General features: G+C 43.1%; 1 protein-coding gene across 3 annotated transcripts in view; it reads left to right on the top strand.

The window, feature by feature from the left end:
* The first annotated feature begins 2,026 nt into the window (after nt 1–2,026).
* The window catches only part of CSGALNACT2 (chondroitin sulfate N-acetylgalactosaminyltransferase 2), a 35,341-nt gene continuing 13,786 nt past the window's right edge, over nt 2,027–23,581 (top strand). For 2 of the 3 annotated variants that reach the window (XR_012650087.1, XM_075025620.1), the window contains exons 1-2: nt 2,027–2,104; nt 20,929–22,182. Coding sequence is in view for 2 of the 3 variants with exons in the window: in XM_075025620.1 (XP_074881721.1) it covers nt 21,525–22,182 (658 nt within the window). In the remaining variant the exon portion in view is untranslated. Of the gene's footprint in view, nt 2,105–2,281; nt 2,298–20,928; nt 22,183–23,581 lie in introns of those variants that run through there. The other variant, XM_075025621.1, reaches the window with a different exon arrangement.

Genomic DNA, 23,581 nt, shown 5'->3' with positions numbered 1-23,581 from the left:
CATTGTAGCATTACTTAATGAAATCAGTAATTTCAGTTATTTCCATTCTGTTATCTTCTTGTACTTCCAAATAATATTATGTCTACAGAACACTGGGGTCTCCACTATCAGTAAAATAACACTGGTGTCTGGTAAACTCATACCCATTTACCGCAACCCAGAAGACAAGCAGGAGCTGAGGGGTACTCAACAGTCATCTGGAATACACAACACTGAAACTTTGCATGAGGTCATGTTTAAGACAGTAGTGTATTTACATACTGCTTAAAAAAAGGAATGAACCCATGTTTACCTAGTTTCAGGAGTGCATACGTGAAAATCTAAAACCTTATGATAACTCTTTTCTCCATGAGCCTCTTCATATATGTATTTTGATGGATACCCAACTTTGACGATCCAGCCTCACGACAAGCTTCAAACGATAGGAAAGGGCCTGCACGGACAGCTGGTCACACCAGCCAAGTCTGCTTTCCCTATTAATGGACCAGAGCAGTGAAGTGGAGCCTGACAGCAAAGAGCAGTAAGAGGGTTCCCAGTCCATATGGAAAAACCCTATCTATTTATAATCACCATTTTATTTAAGGTATTCCCTGGAAAGATCTTTGTTGTCTGACTCCTTGAGATCGAGACTGAACAGGCCAGGTCTGTGGACACCCAGCCCCCTCCTGGGCTGTGCGGTATAGCTGTTTATGAACGAACGGGTTTCAGTCTGCCTGAAGACAAAGAGCTGCTCTGTGCTAAATGGGGCACAGACCTCGACAGAGCAACAGCGTGACAGAGGAGGCAACCTCTGCTGCCGAGACCATCGGGGGCTCCACTCTGGAAAGCACTTGGTGCCTACCTCTCAGGCAGGTGAGCAGTCACAGGCAAACCAGCAGAGTGATGTCAAGCGAGGAGTGCAGGTCTTCACAGAATAAGCCTTTACTTGCTTTTGGGTGCGTTTGACTCTGTTTTTCATGAGCGGTGCTGGTTGCATTTGACACACAGTTATGAAAGAACACTACTACCGTACCTGTTTCCTGAACTGTTCTTGGCCTTACCCTTTTGAGCTGTTAGAGGCTGCCCTTCATGCGGATGGCTGAAAAGGGCACAAGACCCTAAGCCTGGCTTCCTTTCAAGTCAAGCCCTGCAGAAAAATAATAATAATAAAAAATATAATGACACGTTCTCCCGGAAATACAGAACGGTAAATAAATGTTTGGCCAGGTAGAAAATAAGGGTCAGTAAATTCTGCTTGTTGTAGACCGTGCGCCTGCAGCACAAAGGCCACATCGCAATTCCGCGGTTGCGCTAACGTCTGAAAAACCGGCACGGCCGCGCTGCTGCCGGCCCTCCCTTCACCTCCGCAGCCGGCACAGCGGCAGCGCCCGCCGTCCCTACTTCGGCGGCGCCGCGGCCGTGCCCTGAGAGGAGCCCAAGCCCGCCGTGCCACAGGGCGACCGGCACCGTCCGCACCGGGCAGCTGTGCGAGGCGGAGGCTGCCAGGTCCGAGGGCGCACGGAGCCAGCACGGCCCTCGGCGGCGGCCTGACGGGCGGCGGCCGTTCCCGTCACGGGGGGCGCCGGGCACCCTGCGGGTCAGCGCCCGCGGCCGGGCCTCAGAGGCGCCCTTCGCCCCGCCGCGGCCGAGGCGATCGGGCGGGGGTCCGGGCGCCTCGCGTGTGGCCTAGCGCGCTGCGGTGAGGGGCGGGCCGGCCCACAGACGCGCTCCCCGCGGGATCCGCCCGTTGCTTATTAGCGGTCGCCCGCGGGGCTGCGTGTCGCGCTCCTAACGGGAGCTCTCGGCCTCGGGATGTGCGGGGCGGGCGGCACGCCGCCGCTCCCGCCGCGCCAGCGCCCGCTGGGCAACGACCTCGCCGCCCCCCGCCCCCGCTTCCCCTCCGCCGGCAGCCGGGGGCCGCCGCCACGTGCGGGGGGGGGCGGGGGGGGCGGGGAGGCGCTCCCCCAGCGCGGCGGCGGCGGCGGCGGCGGCGGGCGGTGCCGCCCCGGAGGCGGTCGGGGGCGGCCGTTGCCGTCGCCTTTAAGGGCCGCGGCGGAGGCGCCCCGCCCGCCCGTTTCCTAGCGCACAGGAAGTGGGGCCGCGGCTCCGCGGCGGGGCCCGCGCGGTGAGTACGGCCGCCCCGCGCCCCTCCACCCCTCCCGCGCCTGTGTGCCCGCCCGGCCCCGCGCCGCCCTCCCCGCCCGCCTCCTCGTCCCCTCACCTGCCCGCCGGCCTCCGCCCGCCGAGGGGGCTGGACCGCCGCCGGCCTTCCCTGCCGCCGGGGGAAGGTGCCGAGCGGCGCCGCGGGAGCCCGGCGGGTAAGCGGCACCGCGGCCGGGCCGTGCCCGTCTCCCGGCCGGCAGCGGGTCGGGCGGCGCGGGGCGTGTGGCGGGGCTGAGGCGGGGGCGGCGGGGAGAGGGAGGGGGGCTGCGCCCGCCCGGCGCCGGGGGAGGCAGCGGTGGCCGGGGGGCGAGGAGCCGGCCTCTCTCGCCGGCGCTGCTCCGGGCCGGCCTCGTGGCGGGGGCCGTGCAAACCTGATGGGGTTTTTATCCTGGTGCTGCCTCAGCGATAAATTTCATCTCTCTCCCTCCTCGCGGCTGCGTTTCCATTGTGTGAAGTAGCCTGAAACGTGCCGGAGAGCGCGTTTTTGGGGATGCGCCCGTCTGGAGAGGGGGTGGGAAGTGCAGCGAGGTCGGACCCCTCCGCGAAGGCATCGCTGCCGGTCTCCCCTGTCTCGTTGCAGCCGGGCGTGATTGGCGATCGTGCAAAGCCGGAGCGGTCGTAGTGTCACCTCCCCGTTCCGTCCAGTGCGTGGGCTGCTTGGGGTTTGCATTTAACTTGCTCAAACTGCTAGAAACACCGACTCCTTCCATCAACACCCCCCCACCCCACCCCCCGCAGAACAGGGGAAAGGATGGTTGAGAGAGCACATAATTATTTCTAGTGGGATATTTAGACTTGTTTAACTATGGTTTACATCTCCTGCTTTTTGTCAGTCAGGTCCTTGCTCAGTAGTTCTGTGCTCTTGTAAACGGTGAAAGTTGGAACCTTTTGATACCGAACATCAAAAATAAAATGGTATTGTTGTTGCCAGTCTATTAATCCTGAAACTAACTCACTTCTAGGAGGAATCCTAAAGCAGAAACAGGGGGGTTGCAATTTGCAAGACAGTTTTTCAAGCTGAGTATACAAAAAGTTAAACTTGATACTAGGTGTTTTCAGTGAAGTGTAATCCAAATCTGCTTAATTAACATGTACTTTATTCTGTGGTTTTGTAGTTTGTTTGTGTTTGTTTTCAAGTCCCTCTATCCGGTGGAGATGAGACACTGATCTCTTCTGCTAAGCTTGTAGATGATGGATAAGGACCAAGTGTGTTCTGTTGCTCTGATGGGTAACTCGGAAGAGCTGCAAAAAGAATGGGGTGGTTTTAACACAGAGTGAATATCCCTCAGGCTAAGGTCATGCAGTAAAAATTGTGTTTTCTTTTTTTTTCCTTTCTTTTTTTCTTGGAGACTGTAAATGCCAGGGCTCGTGAGTTAGACAGTTTCTTCTTTTCCAGCGTGTGCTAGCTGGAAGTTCCTATCCTGCTTCAGTGTGTTTGAAGGAAACTTCTGGCTGCCCTTTATTTATTAGCTAGATAGTGAGTCCCCAAACACTGTCAAAGACAGTGGCTTGGAAGTATTCCCAGTAGCTGTCAGTGGAGGTAGATGCGTTTTGCGGACGGAGTGTTAGCTATGGGCTTCAATTATGACCTGAGGCTTTTATGGGAGACTCTTGCCAGTAAGTCCTTATGGTGAGGATCAGGAGACCCACACCGACTGTTGCTACACCACCACTGTCCTAAACCCTAGGTGAGCTGAGAATGGAAGGAAGAACGATGTTTTTGAAGTACATGACTGTATGGCACATAGAAATTGTTTAGCTTGTCTGTTCCTGGAGGAAACACATGAAAACTTAAGTGTGATTAAGATCAGTTGATTGTGAATAGTTCTTTCCCTTCTTGATCCCATGACTTTGTTTCAGTGTCTTCCTCAGGCTTAAAGGGAGAGGGGGAAAAAAAAAACCCACCAAAAACAAAACAGAAAACTCCAAACCTATCATTAAGGCTGCTGCATCATGGTTGAAGTTGCAGCAAGTTATTCCTGAATTTAAATTCTTTGCTTTTTAAATTCCAGCCCCGGGATATGGGTCTTCCGAAGTCAGTGAGAAACATCATCTGAGGGCATAGTTAAATGATAAGTAGCTGTGGTCTGTTGCCAAGAAAACCCACAAGCATATCTGGCACAACAATTTCTACCCCTGCACCACAGTCTGCTACCTTTATGCTTGCGAGAAGTGTTCCGTGGACCGCTTTGTAGAAGGAATCACCAAAATGACCTGAATTTTTGCAAAAGACAAAAGTAAACTTGAGGGAGAGAGGGTATGAGAAATACGAGGCCAGGTTTTTTTACTGCAGAAGGCAAATTGCACAATATTTTTCTTAACTCTGAAACAGTCTGTTGTTATGAAGCAAGCTTCATGACTTGCAGTATTTTCTCTTTAAATAATGCTGAAGCAGGATCATGGAGGTGGGATGAAACTCAGGCTCTGGATAAGGATTTGGGTGGCCCTGGAGCTGATAGTGTGCTTGGCTTTCAGTTAGTTCATCTGTCTTCTACCCTCTTAGAGGACCAGCCCTCCAGAATGAACGTATGGGAAGAGACCATAATAATCTTGCATCTGGAAAAATAAAATGACAAATGGACACGTATTTCAAGCTCAAGACTTTCTTTAAAAAAAAAAAAGTCTTTAAAAAAGAAAGAGTTCTCAAAGGGCACAATGGAAAGAAAATGTTTCAGGAGCGTAATAGCTTTTGTAAAAAAGAAAAAAAATACTGTGTTTTATCTGTGCAGCTAATTATGTTCTTGCAAACTTGGTGCTGGAAATGGGAAAATGAAATTGTAACTCACAAGATGTTCAGAAATGTAATGCTTTTGTGGGGGAATGGGAATATAGTTTTACTTCTGAGTTATAGCCACAGCTTGTAAGAAGAATTTGTGGAAGGGCACTTCTCACTGCCTGCCAGAACAGTTTCATTTTGAATGACGACTAGAAAAGCCTAGCACTTCCATTCAATATTATGGTTTATTAGAAAAATTTGAAAGTGTACAATGACTTTAATACTCTTAATTTCTTTTTTATGAGGCTCTTTTGAAAAAAAAAAAACCAACCAACAAACAATTCTGAAGGCAGGAACAGTACTGCAAGTTGCAGCCCTCATTGTGAGTGTCTTCTGGTGCAAAAGGAGTGGGACAGGATTCTTGCTGAGGCCTTTTTTAGGTGCATCTAGCTGCTGCTTTCATCTAAGCCTGTTTAAAAATTTTTTTACTAAGGCTGCAGGTATCTTGCATATACCTAAAAATGTAGACAGGCGGGTTAGACGGCTTAGTAGTTCTTGGGTATCTTACACCTTGTTGTGTGTCTAATTGGTGGTTCTGATGGTCACTGCTAGCTGAGAAACTTTTTTTGTAAAAAGTAAGAGTAACAAGATAATTATTGCAGGCTATACGTAGTCACTAAGGATCAAGGTTCAAGGGGAAAGGAAAATGAGCTGTTTTCCTAATCCTGGAAGATGTTGCTGCATGTGAAAATATGGCACACTAAAATACATGTGAGAAGCTTGTACTCTTTCTACACTGGCACTAGGCTGTCCATACTGCTTCTCTTTCGTGTATGGTAAGGCTGACAGGAGGCATTTGTTCCACAATTATTTCAGAGTGGAGTATGGTGGGAAGAATATCTTGGAATGATCTCTGCTTTACCATACCTGTTTTTAAAGGCTTTTCCCATTCACAAATCAAATGCTCTAAAACTCTTATTAGCGAGTTGATAAAGCTGGCAAGCCGTTGCAGGTGCTGGGAGTGCAAATGTGGGGATTGGAAGGAGCATCAATGGAACATCAGTGTTGCGAAGCGAAGTTCAGAGCATCCAAATATGACTTGAGGCGAGGAAGCTATCATGTGAGGAAATCTTGCACGTACTTTTTTTATCTAACCATTTCCTGCCATTCTTAATCATCTCCAACTGTAATAAAAAATAACTACAGTGATTGGCCTGTTTACTCATTAGCATCTGCCTGCAGTACATATGCCTTCCAGCACCATGTTCCTCTTGGGTCTAATTGCTTCCTTTAGCCCCCACCGTGGTCCTGGGGAGTTCTCGGTCTGGACCCCGTCTGCCTCCCTGGCCTGCCGTGGTGCATGGGCATCTCTCCTCAGTAGGTGCATTTGAGGATCCTGTTGGCAGCTGTGTTGGTGGGTGATGGAAAGGGCAGGTCTGCCTGTGTTTTTCTTTCACCTTCTTCCTCTTTCGTATTAAACAAATCTTTCACTGGTGGAGTGGGTGGGTGATAAAGGGCAGGTCTGTCTTCACTGTTTTTCTTGCCCTTTCTTCCTCGTACTAAGCGGTGCTATTCCACTGGTAAAGCAGCTTCTGGAAGAGGATCCTTCTCCTTTATGGTATTGGGCTTCCTGGTAGGGATGTCACTTAGGGCAGCTGTCTGGAAAGCCTGGATCAGCACCTGACAGCCAGCATACATGTCCTTATGGTGTCGAAAGTGAGTCTACCCATCAGCTTCTCTGCTATGGCCAGAAATGACCCAAGTTGTCAATTAATGCATTACTTTGATAGATGTAGAATGGGGGCAAGAATGTTTACCCATGGGAGTTTGAATGCAAGTATGCAATAGGCAGCTTAAGAAGAAATGTGCAGAACTGAAGTAGCACAGCCGTCTCAGCAGCATAGGGATGGCTGGACTGACGCTGGGAGAGAGTTGGGCAGGCAGACACATTTGGCACTCATCTTCCCAAAAACTAAGGGAACTAATTTTACCCTTCTCTGGCATACTGCAGGGAATTTCTGTTAAAGGAAACTGATACTCCAGTTGTAGAACAGCAGTAAAATTCTTTCTTGGCTAATGAATCCTCTGGAGATGGGTCCTGCCACATACTCAGTGGCTGTCATAGGCAACAGTCCTCTGAGCTGAACATAACTCAAGGCTGGTTCTCATTTGTTCAAAGGTAAAATAATATGATACAGAACAGCAAGGAGTTAAAGGTGGACTTAGAAATACAATACTTGCACATATTAAATATTTCCAAGTAAAATTGCTAAAGAGCTTAGGGTTTTTTATCCCTGTATAGATAGCTGCTTCTCGGATTTAACTTTAGCAAATGAACATCAACCACAAAAGGAGGTTAACGTGTCTGCGCTGTTGATCATGCTTTTTGTCAAGACAGTACATCAGTGCTTTCATAAAAGATCAAAGCTGTAGGACACCCAAGTTCTTCAAAATGTTGTGTACAAAGCTAGGCGAGTTTTGTATTAACATATTATGCTGGAAATCAGGGTGACCAGTCCCAGATAATCTTGTAAGAAAAAATGGCCCTAATAATTTTTCAGGTGTCAGATGCAAGAGAAAGACAGGGAAGGACAGTTTCTAGCTTGCAGGTGTGTAGTTGCAGGCAGCTGTGAGAGTTTAAAGCTGATGGCTGAGGTGCTGCTGTACAGAAGTGCTGCAAATAATTCCATTTGTAGATGTTGTGGGTATATCCTATGACATTTAACATGTGATAGTTAATTGTAGCAGGGTGGCTAACCAGGCAGATTTTCTGCTACTCCAGTGTGCGTCTGGTGTTTGCATATGTGTATATTTGTAGTGTCCTGGTTTTGGCTGGGATAAAGTTAATTTTCTTTCTTGTAGCTGGTATAGTGCTATGTTTTGGTTTTAGTGTGAGAAGAATGTTGATAATGCACTGAAGTTTTCAGTTGTTGCTAACTGGTGTTTAGACTAAATCAAGGATTTTTCAGCTTCTCATGCCCAGCCAGCAAGAAGGCTGGAGGGGCACAAGAAGGTGGGAGGGGACACAGCCAGGGCAGCTGACCCAAAGTGGCCAAAGGGATATTCCATACCATGTGATGTCATGCCCAGTATATAAACTGGGGGGAGTTAGCCTGGGGGTGTGGATCGCTGCTCGGCAACTAACTGGCCATTGGTTGGCCAGTGGTGAGCAATTGCATTGTGCATTACTAGTTTTGTATATTCCAATTATTTTTTTATTATTATTATTGTAATTTCATTATTATTATTATTATTTTCTTCCTTTCTGTCCTATTAAATGGTTCTTATCTCAACCCATGTGTTCTACTTTTTTTTCCCCGATTCTCTCCCCATCCCACTGGGTGGAGGGGAAGCAAGCAAGCGGTTGTGTGGTGCTTAGTTGCTGGCTGGTGTTAAACCACAACAGTAGAAACAGTAGAAATAATACCTAATTCTTCTGGGCTGAGTTTGCCTTGCTGTTACAAGGGCAGGTGTTGAGTAGCGATGCACAGGAAGCAACTGAAACTCATGGGGAACACTGTTGCATTAAAGCAGAGGAAATGAGGTAAATGAGCTTGTGTTTTGAAGCACATTCTGAAAATACAAAATGCTAGCCTTGAGCACAGTTTAGAGTCTCTGGAATTATATAGAGGGCTATGTCATCAGTTTCTGTGAAATAAAATTTGTCCTGTAAGAGTGTTTTGGGTGATAGCTTTCAGATGACTTGTGGTAGCACTACTGCTGACTCTTAAAGGTTTCCCCAAGCAGTGGTGTCAAAAATTGTAAGACGCTTGTCAGCGCTGTTGATACTACTCACAGCCTCAGGGGCAGCAGATGGCTTGCATGTCTTCCTAGTGCTCTGGTAGAGTGGAACTCAAGACTGCTCAGTGATAGCAGTTTAGTCCATCTTTCGTGTGATCTGGGAGCTTCTGATACGGCTAGAAGTCTTCAGAAGAAGACTTACAATTTGCAAAGTAAGAGGAGGAGTATCGGTTGGGGTTGGTTCTGGCTGGACAGAGGCTGGCATGACTGGTGTGCCTGCCTTTTCCCAGCACAGTTTGGAAGCAGTGCTCCAGTAAGATGTCTGTGCAGGGCAAACTCTGCCCCAGTGCTCCCAGTGTTTGGAACAGGACTGAGTTTTAACATCCAGGATGCTGTATTAGATTCTGCTGTTAAGTGCTACTAAGTGTGTTTCTTTGTTTTTTTCTTTTCTTTCAGATTTCAGATATAATCCAATGACTGAATTTTTTGCATTTAACCCTTCAGAGTTGCTCCTTAGTTGTGTAAGGTCCTGAGCTTCTATTAGAGTTTTACCTAGCTAGGTGGAGAGGTAGAAGTGTGATAGGGATTTAAGTTGACTGTCTGAGGTGACAAGAGAAGAAAGTAACAGAACTTTACACCAATGTTCAAATGTAACAGAAGTTGCTGACAGTAGGACCATGTGTCAAATGTGGCACTTAGAATAGTTTGTGACAAGTGTCTGTGGTAACAACCTGTATGTCCCTGCTGTGAAGCAAAACTAGAAAAAAAAAACCCAACAAAAAAAACCCCCAAAACCAGAACAACCCCAAAAACTTGTGGAATATGGGCACAATGGAAGAATGGCACAGGGAACCTGCAAAAACAGGTTTACAGAAACTCCTAGCTTCTCTCCCCTCCAAATCATGATTATCTTTTCCCGAAGAAAAGGAAAGGTGGTCCAAGTGGTCCAAAGACTGACTTCAGGGACTTGAAAAACAAAACAGAGAGATGGAGCAGAGTAATGTGAAGTGTTGAGTGTTTGGTGTTTCTATTTTTCATACTGGTATCTTTTTCAATGCAAGGCAACTTTAAAAAAAAAAAAAGAGTATCAAGATAGATAGTTCTGACAAGCTGCTAGCTTCTCTGCTTTCAGTGAAGCCTGGTATTGCTAGTCCTTTAAGAGTAAGTTAATGCTTATTTATAATGTCAAATTGAAAAATTACAGATGACGTAAGTGTATCTAGCTGTGCTTCTGGAACGCACCAGATGTTTCTCAATCGTTTGGCATCCAGGTTTCACTTCTGGTGACATATTCATGGCTGATTTGTTGTGCTGAAAGCAGAACCTTAACTACTATGTTGATTTTTAGCCATTCTAAAAATATGTCTAGGTTCTGTTTCTCCTTCCATCTTAGATTCATGGACTGAGGAATAGCAAAGTGAGCCCAGTTTTGAATTACACATGTGAACTTAAGCTAGCCAATTCAGTTTATTTAAGAAAAACTTCAGGATGATTGATTTTTCAAGGCACTATTTTTCTCACGATTTCTGTATCAATTTGTTTTTTAAACTGGTTTTAGATATTTTAAAACTCTTGAGCCAGACTACCAGTTGGACAAAAGGCACAGAAGCGTCTTCCAATGATCACTTCAGGAGTTTTATTGCTCTTCAAACTTGCAGTGAAGAGATTTCTATGCAAATACTACTTGGTCCATGGTATCCCCACAAAATCTGGCAGTAAATCATAACTTCAATGAGAATGTTGCTATGGTAGTACTTGGTGCACAGTTGTCCAGAGAAACTTTTTAATGACATTTAAATCAATTCCCTTTATATGTTTCTGCTTTTAATGCAGATATTAATAGAAGTCTGAAAGTCTTTTTAAGAAAGTCAGGTGCACTTGAGAATTTGACTTCTCACTGTTTTCACTTCAACTTCTACAACTGCATCATAACCTGGATTTTTACATCCTTGAAAATAGTACAGCTCTTACCATAGAAAAATTACAGAAAATGAAAAAAAAAAAACAAACCCAAAACATTTTAATTCCTCCACAGGATTGTCTCTAATGGCTTTTTAAAATGCTGGCTAATTAGCTATGCAACTGTTAGAAAGAACAGCCTGGCTAAGAACTGTCCTTTTCTTTGGGTAAAAAAAGAAATCTGTATGTGATAACCACCTGTTAGGTACCTTTGAGAGCCTCAAAGGGAATCTGGTTTGCTCTACAGCATTTTCATTTTTGCTTTACAAGTGTAAGGAAGCTGGATGCATGACCTCTCTCCTTACATCCCACAGTGGGAAAACTTCCACTGGCTCTGTATAAACTTGGATGACAACTACCCTTTAAAAATAGCACAAGAGTTTACATATATTGGCATATATATTTTCACTATGCTCAGGATACAGTAACTATGTTGTCTCGATCTCCATGCATCAAGAAATAGATAGTAATTAGAGAGATGTGAGAAAACAGAATAAGACTTGATTCTGAGAATGTAGTTAGATGTGGTACTTGGGTAAAGCAGTTCCAAGAAAGCCATGTGATTATCAGCTCTTAGTTTTCACCTGCTACCATTCCCACAATGGACAGTTTCAGTCATTCTCAGTGTTTGGTGTTTTTTAATGAATAGAAAATGGCATCAGTGAAAATGTAGGTATGCTGTGCAAATGCTGCATACACGAGATCATCTACTGTTCTGTTGTGCTAGCTGGAACATGTTCATCTTGTATGGGGGAATTATTTAGCTGGGGCCTTTTAAGATGTTTATGTACTTTGGCTGTCTAAATAGTGTTTTACCTTTACTCATTCGCTGTAAGGTGTTGCACTTTAAGTGTAACTGTTTTTTCTGTCCTTCGAAAAGAGACTGTTTTCCTGCACAAACCCCCCCCCACCTACAGCATTACCTGTTTGAAGACTACTGGGCATCATAAGTTTTATTTCTGCTTCTTGCTGCAGCTGTTACTCTATGGTACTGAAAGGAGTATAAAGACTTTGCTGCATGTACTCAAACAGAGACTACTGTGCATCTTTGAAGATAAGCTAAAGTTGCCATGAGACCTGTGATGTAGTTTTGCTTAAGCTGTCCTCCGCAGTAACATAGCTGTCCTTTTACCCTTGATGGAGGGTGCAGTGTTGGATGCACTGTTTCAAGGTTCTGCCAGCCTTCAGTGAACAGACCTGAGCAGTGCCATCAGTTGGGTAAGGTTGCTCAGGCGGTGTGGCTGGACTGGGAACTCATCTTGCTGCCATGTTACAGTTGCCCATATAATTTATACAGTCCCTCATGGACAGTATGTTGTTAATAGGGTTATTGCAAAGCACGTGTTAAAAGTAGGTCAGATTCTTGCCTAATGCTCATGTAAAAAATGACTTACTGTTTATGAGATGTTAGGAATACCAGTAGAAAGTGCTTCCCTGACAACTGTACTAAGGTAGCTACTTGTGCTTTTGTTCCCATTTCTAGGTTGAACTTTAACAACTTAGAGGCTAGGCAAAATAAGTGTAGTCATATAATACTGCTGTTTCTTCAATTCCCTTACAGTAAGGGGAAGAAGACTTGCTTCTCTAACTTTGGAGTTTGTGGTTTTTTGCCAAATTTAGAAAGGGGAATAATGCCTACAGCAAGCTAAATAGTGTAAACTATAGGAAAAGGTGTGTAAATTAGAAGTTATTTATCTTACAGAAGCTGAAGGTAGTGAGTCTTTCAGGATATCTGTTCAATAGTAGTAATTTAAAAACAAACAAGCAAACAAACACAATTCCTTCACCTAGTCTTACCTAGGACATTTTACCTAGCTTCTTTCTTGCCAAGCAGATGTCTCTTCATAAAAACAGTAAAGTGACTATGAGTTGACTTTTATTTCCTGGCCTTATCTGAAATAGGGCAATAACTGGCCAGTGTGGTTAAGGTGTAGCTGAGTGGGTTTCAAGTTCCAATTTCAATTCAGCAGTTCCCAGACAAATGAGCTTGCTCTGGCTTCACTGAAGCCGAGGCAGGGCTCCTATTCATAAGCTCATTGCTTATTTTGGATTGGGTAAAAAGTAAATAATGTGAATAGTGTTGTTCTTTCATTTGTCCACTTAACTATGTAATGGATTCGGTTTTGTGTAGGAACAAGTGCCAGGACAGACAGTAATTTGCTGGCTTCTCTAACTTCTGGGAGATAAAACCACTTCAGCAAAAGGCCATTTTTTTTCCTTGTCATTTCACAGTAGATTATGTAAGAGTTGCATGTAAGCCGTTTCAGTGCAGTTAACGTTTCCTTCATTTGAGTATGACAGCATGATTGCTTTTACCAGGGACTGTTGTGGCAAAACCATCACCATTTCTAGGTTGTTGGATATCACCACCTGCTTGCTTTCTCTGCTACATTAGCTGTAGCACTGAGAACGGAGACAATAAAACCCGTATTATTTCCTGTTCTGTCAGCTTGGCATGCTGATTTATCTTTTTGGTCATGTATGCAGGTTGGGGAAGGGGGTATGTGGTGCAGGAGCAGGACAGGTCCTTCACACTGCCCTGATGGTCTGCGTTGCTATCGTAAAAACACATGCTGGTGAACTTGTTGAAACTGAGGCAGAAATTTCAAGAGAGGGTTTGGGAAGGGTGTAAAGAGCAAGACCTGCTTGATTGTCCTTCATAGGCTAAACCTAGGTAGACTTGATCTTACAATGATTGAACTGCATTATAAAAATGACACCCTACTCTTTTCTATGCTTTCTTCTTAAAGAAGGTTAGTATAAAATGTGCTGCTTCAGTTGCATCTCCTGAAAAGATGCAATTAGTTAACAAGATCAGAGCCTGGGAAAAGGCAGAATTTCTTACTGATAAAGTCTCTCTCTAGTGTTGAGAGTGAGTTGATCTATTGCGTGAAAAAAGGGAGATAAGAAACCCTGTATATCTTCCCTGTGTACTGGAGTCTCTAATGTGACAGTGGAAATTTGTGGCAGGTTCGTCTTAATTTTATTTTGTAGCACAGCATTTTTGCTGGCAAAAGAATGATGTTGCTTTTGTAAAATAAGCCATTTGCATAGGGAATATTATTTTTTTGAGTAATAAATCCTGCAGTTGTCATCCATCACTGAAGCAGCTTTTTCCTACAGGTTCCCATGCCTGAACTACTAGTCCCTGGTGTACTACGAGCACTACTATGATCCTTGTGCCAAAGGCATGAATTTTTTTCCTTCCCATTTAGGAACTAAACAAATGTCTGAAGTTACCTATTGCAGATATGCTCAAGCACTTCATAATTCATCAGAGGCTGTTCATAGTAAGACCCATTTAGGCTGGAATAGACCTTTAAGATCCAACTGTAAACCTAACACTGCCAAGTCCACCACTAAACCATGTCCCGAAGCACCACATCTACACGTCTTTTAAATACCTCCAGGGATGGTGACTCCACCACTTCCCTGGGCAGCCTGTTCCAATGCTTGACAGCCCTTTCGCTGAAGAATTTCTTCTGAATATTCAACCTAAACCTCCCCTGGCGCAATGTGAGGCCATTTCCTCCTGTCCTGTCGCTTGTTACCTGGGAGAAGAGACTGACACCCACCTCGCTACAGCCTCCTTTCAGGTAGTTGTAGAGAGTGTATAATGCAGTATTCTTGTGTTGACACTGTGGTGTTTTTTTTCTTCTGTGTCTTTAGTTAAAAATTGACTAAGATGCTCAGTGATCAGTGTGCAGTCACTGTTGTCCCCCTGCCCCTTCCATGGGACTCCGGCTTTGGCAGTGTTTACCAGTGGGAGTTTATAACAAAGAAAGCTGAGGGACACAAAAAACCCCAAACCTGTGAGTCAATATGGGCAGTGCTAAACTGATAGCTCAGCATTATCCCGGGTTGTTAGCTGATGAGCAGTCAGGTGAGGCTGTCTGCTGTAACATAGATGACTACATATCTGATACTGCTTGGAGTCTGCCACGTGACTGATGGGCACGAGCTGAATGCAACTGTTTTTCGTATTTATCAAACAGGTTGAGCTGATAAGTTCATAAGAATTAAGGTTCACGCATTTTGTGGGGTTGAGTTAGATCTGATGGAGAGCTGCTTCTGTTACCTAGTCTCCCAAGGCAGATGTCTTGTTTTGTTGTTTGGGTTTTTTTTTTTTAAAATCTTGGACTTCTGGTTTAGATTTGCAATGTCTGGAAAAATAACCTTCTGTAGAAACTGTCCTGTTTGAAGAGTGCTGGTGTGTCCTCTTACAGGTTTTGCCCTATACAGGTTTGTCCCTGTGAGCATGCCAAGGTAGTATGCCATGCGATGGGAATGCTGGGAAGGTACAGAGGAGGACACCAGGAAATTCTGATGAAAATCATAAGAGGTAGCTGGAAGAAAAATTCACTTTAGTGTCTGTTGGATAATATGAGTAGCAAAGCTGCAGTTCTGTGCTTACATACTAAACTTGCACGTTGTGATGTATTGGAACAGCATATTATGCTCTAAACTTTCAAAAAGTTGAAAATAAGCTGCTGCTTCTGCCTGATGTGATTGATTTACTGTGGGCAGTGGTTACAATGTGTATAAGCACAACTTTCAAATTCTTCAGGTTATATTATTAAACTGGTAAGGTCTAAAATATTTTGTGATTATTTTCACTTTCCTGCTGGTTTTCTTGAATGTAGATCTTGTTTCCATAAATTGATAGTGGCTTTCCACTTCTCTCCCATCCAGCAGTGCATGCATGTGTGCTGAGAAGGCAGAGCTGTAGCTGAAAGCAAGTCCGATGATGGAATTGTGCTTAAAAAACGTTATTTACAGTCAGTCCAGTGAGGGTGAGGTACTAGAATAAAGATTTGATTTCTGTGGAAAGTGAGAGCTACAGCCTCTAACTCTTCCCTTGGATATTTTTTCTCTTCATTGCCTTTCCCTTTCTATTAACCTTCCCAACAGCAGAAACATCTGACTTTGGTACTTATTTTACTAGAACTGTATAATAAAGCCCTGAACAAATTTCTTCGTGTCTTTTCTGAAGCTATACCTCAGCAGACTAAGCAGACATGATGTGTTTCTGCATACTTAAGGTATGGTTTTGAGGTTTCTTGCTCTAGGATTTATGCAGATTATCCACGACAGCAAGGACAGCCAACTTGCTTTGTGGTGGTTTCAGCAAGTGAGAAAATAACTGTGTGCACAATGTTTCTCTAATGTTCACAAGCAATTCTGTTTTCAGTGTCACTCTGAAGAAGAGTAAGATGGAATATTCAAGGGGTGATATTGGGCCTTATGTTTTCATTGTATAACTTGCCAAAGAGAAGGATGTGTGTGTGGAGGGGGTTTGAGACAGTGAATCTCTGTGGCATCTGGGTGAAATTATGAACAATAAAGTAACTATGAAAATCAGCTGGAATTTCATAAGCAGCTAAGCTATGACCATCTAGGGCATGCTGAACGAAAAGGACATGTCTAAAGTAGAACATGCTAAAATGAGGAATGTCCGTACAGTCTGGCATGAAGCCAAGTGCATACTGAATTAGGTCACTGCTTTAAGTGTGAATGTTTCCCCTCTTTAGGAAGACATACTCATCCTTTGCAACAAGGAACCAAAACAGAATGCTAATATAATGAAAACAAATTTAAAAGCATTTTCAATTAGCATGCTGGTCTATTCCCTTGTGCTTAGAGAATCAATGAGCTCTTTTGTAAGGAACAGAAACATTTCCATAGTTGAATATACATAAGGCCCTGGAAATGCAGAAAGAATAACAACCAGTTGCTTCTGGAAAACTTGCAAATCTTTTTAAGCATTGTATAAGCCTCAGAAATCTCATTCTTTGGCGATGATGGGGAGTCTTGCAAATAGACCTGTTTCGAAGACTTGAAATAAAGTGAAATATCAGCATGTGCAATTTAAAGATTTGGAACTTAATCTTTAAACACTGAAACACTGATCCCAGGGACTTCTGCATGATTACTTATTTCTGGATAATGTGTTTGGGTTTTTTTATAAACTTCAGAATGTACCATGTGACACTGAATTAATTTTCCTATTGTGATTCTTGGGATCCTGTGTGCTTTTGTTAATTCTGAGGTTTCACAGCCTGCTTTCTCTTGTAATCATCTTCTACAGCCTGGGAGTAGTTACTGGAATGCCTAAAATAGTGCTGTGCCAGACCTGATTCATATCAAATCTGGGTTGTAAATATGCAAAACTAGTGCTTTTCTGAAAAGAGAGGATGGTGAAATAGAGGGCTTGTAAACCCTCCTTTTCTGATGGGATGAAAACTAAGATTCTTTACTGGCTTCACTCCTTGAGAGATGCAAGATGAAATCTGTGTCTGACTCCTTTATGGGGACTCTTCTCAGCAGAAGTGATACTGGGAAAAAAAAATGAGATGTCCAAATTGGCTCAGTACCCACTGCTTTAGCAAACTAACTTACCCCTTCAGCTCTCCATGTGCAATTTAAAATATTAATATCTAACATAACTGGTTGCACAAACATTCCTTGCCTTTAAAGGCCACAGGGAAGCTGTAGTGGGAGAAATGCCTGTTCTTTATGGTGTTGCACGAAAACTGTCAAAGATAAATAGGCAAGGCCCATTTCTGTGAAAAAAGGCTGTCTTGTTAATAAGATTGTTAGTAGCTCTCTAGAAAAGGGTTTCAACTAATGAGGGCCTAATTAGAGCCTAGAAGGAAAAGAACCAGGAGCTCTACAGCCCACCACGTGTAGTTTCCATTGCTTTCCAAATGGCATATTGTTCCTCTTCCCTAAGCACCCCTTAAGGCACTGCTCCACAGAACAGCCCTCTAGTGTTAATAGGTAAAGTGCCAGTAGGAAGGCTCAGAAATCTGCAGTTTTTCATAATCTTTTGTTCTTGCGTTCATGATGCAATGCAAGTGGCGAGTCCCTGTGGAGGTGGGCTGACTTTTAGTCCATGCTTACCATAATGATGTATATTTGGCCACAGTTAAAGTTAAGAACAGAGTTGTTCTTTCATTGCCCTGTGCTATTGTGTGAGGGAATCTTAATCTCCCAGTACATTGTGTCCTCTTGACACTGCATCAGGAAATCTGTTGTCATTTGCTTCTAAAACATGAATGACACCAAAAGAAACTTAGTGAACACAGGGCAATTTATTGGTAGAGCAAGAATTGAATAAAGGCCTACTAGGCTAAAGTCCCAGCCTCAGGGGTGTCTATTTATCACTTAACAACAGTTACTGATTGTTTAAAGCCCATGGTGGTAGGAGGTTGTGTGACTTAGGTGGCTTTAAGTTAGAGGTTCAGTGCTGAACCAAATCTGGCCATGGTTTGCAGCTGCCTGCACTGCCCGTTATCAAACTGTACCATGGTAGCCCAAATAATCTCTTAAGGCAGTCTCAACTAGAAATACCAGCTCCTGCTTTCTAGTACATGCTTTCGTTTTCTTTAATTATTCTGTAAAAGTGAGGGGAAAGGTAAAAGAAAAACACAAAGCTCTCTTCTTCATGTCCTGCTGAGCTGTAAGAGTCAGCCGTGTTTCCTACCCTGTCCCCTGTACCAAAAGCATGTCTTCATAACTTGAAAAGCTGATTTCTGTAGTGGAACAGTAGCTGTGTTTGTGTATACAGTGATGCAGAAACGCTGTTGTTCTTGACAGCAGTAATAAGGCTGTGCAGTGAAAAATAGATGGGACTGGGTGCAAGTCAGGTAGTTTGATCATTTTTCAGTATGCCTTGACTGATCTAAGATGTGACAGCTTCTGCATGGAGTGGCTTTACTGCAGTCTAGCAGTAGGTTTATCTAGGTTTAAATAAACATATGGTTTCTTATGTTATTAATTGTGGCTTCACCTTTTACAGTCTAACAGAACAAGAATTCGGGAAGAAATGTGAAAAAACATCATATTGGCAACTTTGTACTAAAGAGAGCTTGGGATGTTACTACATCATTTCTGTGAACTGTTTTTATCCTGTAGATTGTTTTTTCTCTGTCTCCCTTGATTCACCACATCTGGACCCTGGTCAATAGTCTGAGGATACATCTGGTGTTTATCACTCTTTATAGGCATTTAACTTGCATTTGTATAATGTTGTGTTTGCGCAGTGAGGAGTGACTAACTTCTGTCTTATTTGGACTTAAAAGGATGTCATCTAGAATTCAGTTGATAAAATCTTTTACTTATTTCGAACCAAAGTGTCCAGTAGCTTTTTACATGAGTTCAAAACGCTTCAGTTTCAGGTAACTGTTGCCTTTAAGCTGCTGTATTAAGAGGTTTCTACATAATGGATCCAATTTATTCGTGAACAGGGTCATAGGCAGGGACTAGAAATAGTAACGGCTGTTTCAAGCAGTCCTGTAGGCTTCAGCTGGACAACTCCAAGGTGTGCAGCTCTTGCAAAATTTAGTCTGCATGCCATGCATACAAACCTAGGATCAGCTATCGCAAGCATTGGTGTTGGTGGTATGAATAAATTACTTAATCTTTCAGACCCTGTAATTGGAGCTTTCTTGCAAATGAGGATGCTGAATATCATGATAGCACCGATACGTGGTACCTGGTTCTCACTAAAGCAATATCCTGATGCTGGAAGCCAAATGGGAAGGGAGAAATGTCACAAGGACATAACTGGGGACAAATGTTGCAAGGTGTTTGTTGTAAACACATAGAGTGCATGGTGGCACTGTGACTCATTTGCAAGGATGGAAGACGGGGTTTCTGGCTGCTGGCAGTGTTAGATAACAATCTGTCCAACCCATATATAAGGAGTATTGGAGTAGGCAATTTCTTCTAATCTCATAAGCATACTGAAACTAAGCTGAACTTAGTCAAGTCCTGGAACTTCCCCCAGACAATTACATAACACAGTCGAGATGGATGTAGAACTAATAGATCCCTGGATAAATTTTAATGAGTGTATTTTCTACAACCAAGTTTTAAACAAAAGTATTTTGTTAATGTTAGAAAGTAAACTAACATGCATTGAGCTTACTTCTTAGCTCTTTATGCTGTCATTGAAGAGGCCCACAAACTGTTTTGCTGACTATTGTTGCCGAGTGGGATTTTTGGTACCCTCCTCTTGCCTAACTGTAGTCTCTTTCCCTGATCTTTTCCTCGCAGCCCATTTGGTCAGTGGTGTAAGAGGGTGACCCATGCAAATGGTCAACACCTCTTCACGCTGGCCTACTGTCCTGGTTTTGTGTGGGATAGGGTTAATTTTTCTTCTTAGTAGCTGGTAGAGTGCTTTGGATTTAGTGTGAGAATAATGTTGATAACACACTGATGTTTTAGTTGTTGCTAAGTAGTGCCTATCCTAAGTTAAGGATTTTTTCTGTTTCCTGTGCTCTGCAAGCAAGCAGGTGCACAAGAAGCTGGGAGGGAGCACGGCCAGGACAGCTGACCTGAACTAGCCAAAGGGACATTCCATAACATAGACTGTCATGTTCGGTATATAAACTGGGGGGAGTTGGCTGGGAGGGGTGGATTGCTGCTCGGGCATCAGTCAGCAGTGGTGAGCAATTGCATTGTGCATCTCTTGTGTTTTCTTGGGTGGTTTTTTTAATTATTTATTTTATTTTATTTTATTACATTTCTTCTTATTATTGTTATTGTTGTTATTTAGTATTACATTTTATTTTGCTTGTTATTCAATTGTTCTTATCTCAACCCACAAGTTTTACTTTTTTTTTTCTGATTCTGTTCCTCATCCTGTTATGGGGGGGTGGAAGTGAGTGAGCGGCTGCATGGTGCTTAGTTGCTGGCTGGGGTTAAACCACAATACCTGCCGAAATCAGAAGGTGGAAATGTTAGTGAATGGATAGTCTGAGTCTCCCTTTCATCAATCAGGAATTGGGGTTTGAATTTGAATTTCTGTTGAATTTGGCCTATTCTGAAATTCTGTTTCTGTGAACTTTGATATTTAAATCTGCAATACTTTATTAATGAGTGAATAATTATTCCCTAAAAGATATTTATTTAAAGGAAAAGCAAATGGAAATGCAAGCTGCTACTGCTGCTGCTTCAGAAGAGCTCTTGGAATTTTTTTTAGTTTAGAGGAGGAGGAAGGGCATGGGTTTTGTTGGTGGTTTTTTTCCTCCCACAGAGGAAAACAAAACAAAACAAAAAAACCCAAGAAGGAATGGGGGAGTTAAAACAAATAGAACTTGATGAGACTAGAAGAACCCTTACTGCTTTAGCTAGCTATGTGAAAAATGTATTTTGTTAGACTGTCCATATTGCTATTTTCCAGACACTATGTCAAAGGGAATCACTGATGTGTAATGCAATGGAAAGAAATAATGTTTTCTTTCTCCTTTTCCCACCCCTTTCCCCAGCAATCCTTTGCATCCATGTGTTACAACTTTGTTCATGTGTTTTCCAAATGACCAGCTGCTTTGTGGTTCTAATATGCACCTTTCTTTTAATTTTAGGTTCTGTCTTCATTTTGCTGACTCAGACCACAGATTCCAAGGAAAGTGGAATAAAGGGGGAAGTGGAATAAAATACTCAAGTGCCAGAGGAAAAGCCAGACTAGCCAATGAAAATTATTGTTACTAAACTGTAGACTGCTCTCACTTACACATGGGGGGGGGAATTGCTGTCGATTCAAAGCTTATAAAATGACTTTTGCAGACTTTCCTCATTGAACTTCAAATAGGCTAAAAGCCTTCAACTAGGGTTGAATTAGGGAATGGAAATATGATTCCTTGCTGGTGTCTTCCATCTTCTACCCCCTCTGCAGGGTTTTTTGTTTGAGGTAGGAAATCCTGAACAAGTTGTATGGCATCAACAAAACTTACAGTTGATGGTTATGGATGACATAGGAACTTCAGATTTGTGTCTCTGCAGTGACCCTGATTAAGGCAAAGGTGGAAAACCACTCATCAGCTACTTTATCAAAACTTGTAGTAACTATTATGGTTATGCTTTCTCTCTCTTTCTAAGATTTGAACTCTGGGGTGATGTTCCCTGGAAGGCATGAGCACATAAGTCATCTTTTTGGATTGGAAACGGAAATAATACGAGAATGCCCAGAAGAGGCTTAGTAATTCAAGCCAGGACTCGTTGGCTGTTAGTGGGCCTTGCTTTACTATTCAGTTTAGTCTTGCTTATGTATTTGCTCGAATGTGCTCCACAAACAGATGGTAATGGATCTCTACCTGGTGTTGTAGGCGAAAACATGGGTAAAGAGTACTATCAAGCTCTCTTGCAGGAACAAGAAGAGCATTATCAAAACCGAGCTACCAGTCTGAAACGTCAGATTGCCCAGTTAAAGCAAGAGCTTCAGGAAATGAGTGATAAATTGAAATCCCTGCAGGAAAAGAAGAGCCCCAAGGTCAATGGTATGAACTACCAGGGCACCAAAGAACAAGCATCCAATGATCTCCTAGAGTTTCTTCATTCCCAGATTGACAAAGCTGAGGTGAGCGTGGGGGCCAAACTGCCTAGTGAATATGGCGTCATTCCTTTTGAAAGCTTTACGTCCATGAAGGTATTCCAGTTGGAGATGGGGCTTACTCGGCATCCAGAAGAGAAACCTGTTAGAAAGGATAAACGAGATGAATTGGTGGAAGTTATTGAGGCTGGCCTAGAAGTTATCAATAATCCAGATGAAGAAGATGGACAAGATGAAGATGATGGAGTAGGAGAGAGGCAGCTGTATAGTGAAAATGATTTTATAGAAGGTATGTTTATTACATGCTTTCCAGCCCATTAACAGAATGTCACAACAAGCATTTAATGGTGTTTGTATTTTTAGGGGTTTTACCTCCTTGAATATAGTCTTCAACAGTAATTACACAGTAAGAACCTTTGTTTCTAATGATGAGAATATTGCTGCTTCATTATCTTGTATTTTGAGTAGGGAGCAAGAAGTCCATTTCAGAAGAAGGGCTCATAAGAAGTGTATGGGAGAAGCTGTATCCGCTTAAAATACTGAGGCATTCATAATTGATTGTAGCTGAAGTCAGTGTGACACAACTGCTTATGGTACTAAATAACTGAAAGACTTCCAGTGAAACTGGTGGCAGTGGGAGGGAGAAATTTGATTCATCTCTCTTGTTCCTGCGTAGTTAAGCAATTCAGTATGAAGCTACAGGGTTTTTTTTCACTCATCTCTATGCCACTTTTTGTTAATATTCAGTCTTTTGTCCCTCTTGGAGTTGGCGTACTCGTACTGGAGGGAGAACATTGGTAGGCTAATGTGTTCTGGTCATGTCAGCTGAAAACTTGGCGTCCTGAATAGACCCTTCATGGTATACTAGTTATGGGGTCCGCTAAGCTGTGCAACCTTGAACTGTTCTCTTGTTCTCTCTTCAGTTCTCTCTCGGTGCTTGTAAGTTTAATTACAGAACACATATTATTATAAAAGCAAATATAGCAGTTATGCTTTCAACACTTAGTGACACCCTTAAAAGAGGCATTAGTGATAATTCCTATAGACGCTGGCTTTCAAGGTAGTGTAATGCTGATGGAGATAAGTATTATCAAAAACTGCCCTAGTACCTCTCTTTTGTATTTACAGTATTAAATACAGTTCATGCTGCCATAAAACCCCCAAATGTTGGACCATGTTATAAAAGCATTACTGTAAGAGCAAAAGGGATCCTGGATCTCTGCAGTACTGATGTCTGCACTATTAAGCAAACATGCTGGAGAAAGGTACCGTTGGCCTTGAAATAATCGGTTCTTTCAGTGTAAGATGATGTAATTGGTCTGAAGCACAAAAAGTCTCTGCTATTAACAGCTACTGTGTTTAAAGTTTAATGCAAGTACTCTTCTTCCTTCCAGAAGGTGGGGCAGGGTGTAAAATCCACTCAGCTGTGTCAGTATAATACAGCCAGTGCAGTGTTAGGATTTTAGTACAGTTTTCACTTAAGACCATTATTTTATCTGGAGGTATTCATTCTTGCAGTCTTATAATTGTTTTCTTTTTATATTAAGTGTGCAGCTGCTTTCCTTTGCTGTTTTAGATACTGCTTATACTCTAGTGGATTTTTTTTTTGCCATTACCAAAATAGCTGCTTATTTTTCTTGGTGTACTACCTTTAATGACTGCAGACCTCTAAGAAAGCAAGCAGATTT

Source organism: Buteo buteo, chromosome 4 (assembly GCF_964188355.1).
Source record: "Buteo buteo chromosome 4, bButBut1.hap1.1, whole genome shotgun sequence".
Taxonomy (NCBI): domain Eukaryota; kingdom Metazoa; phylum Chordata; class Aves; order Accipitriformes; family Accipitridae; genus Buteo; species Buteo buteo.
This window is presented reverse-complemented; position numbering and strand designations above follow the sequence as displayed.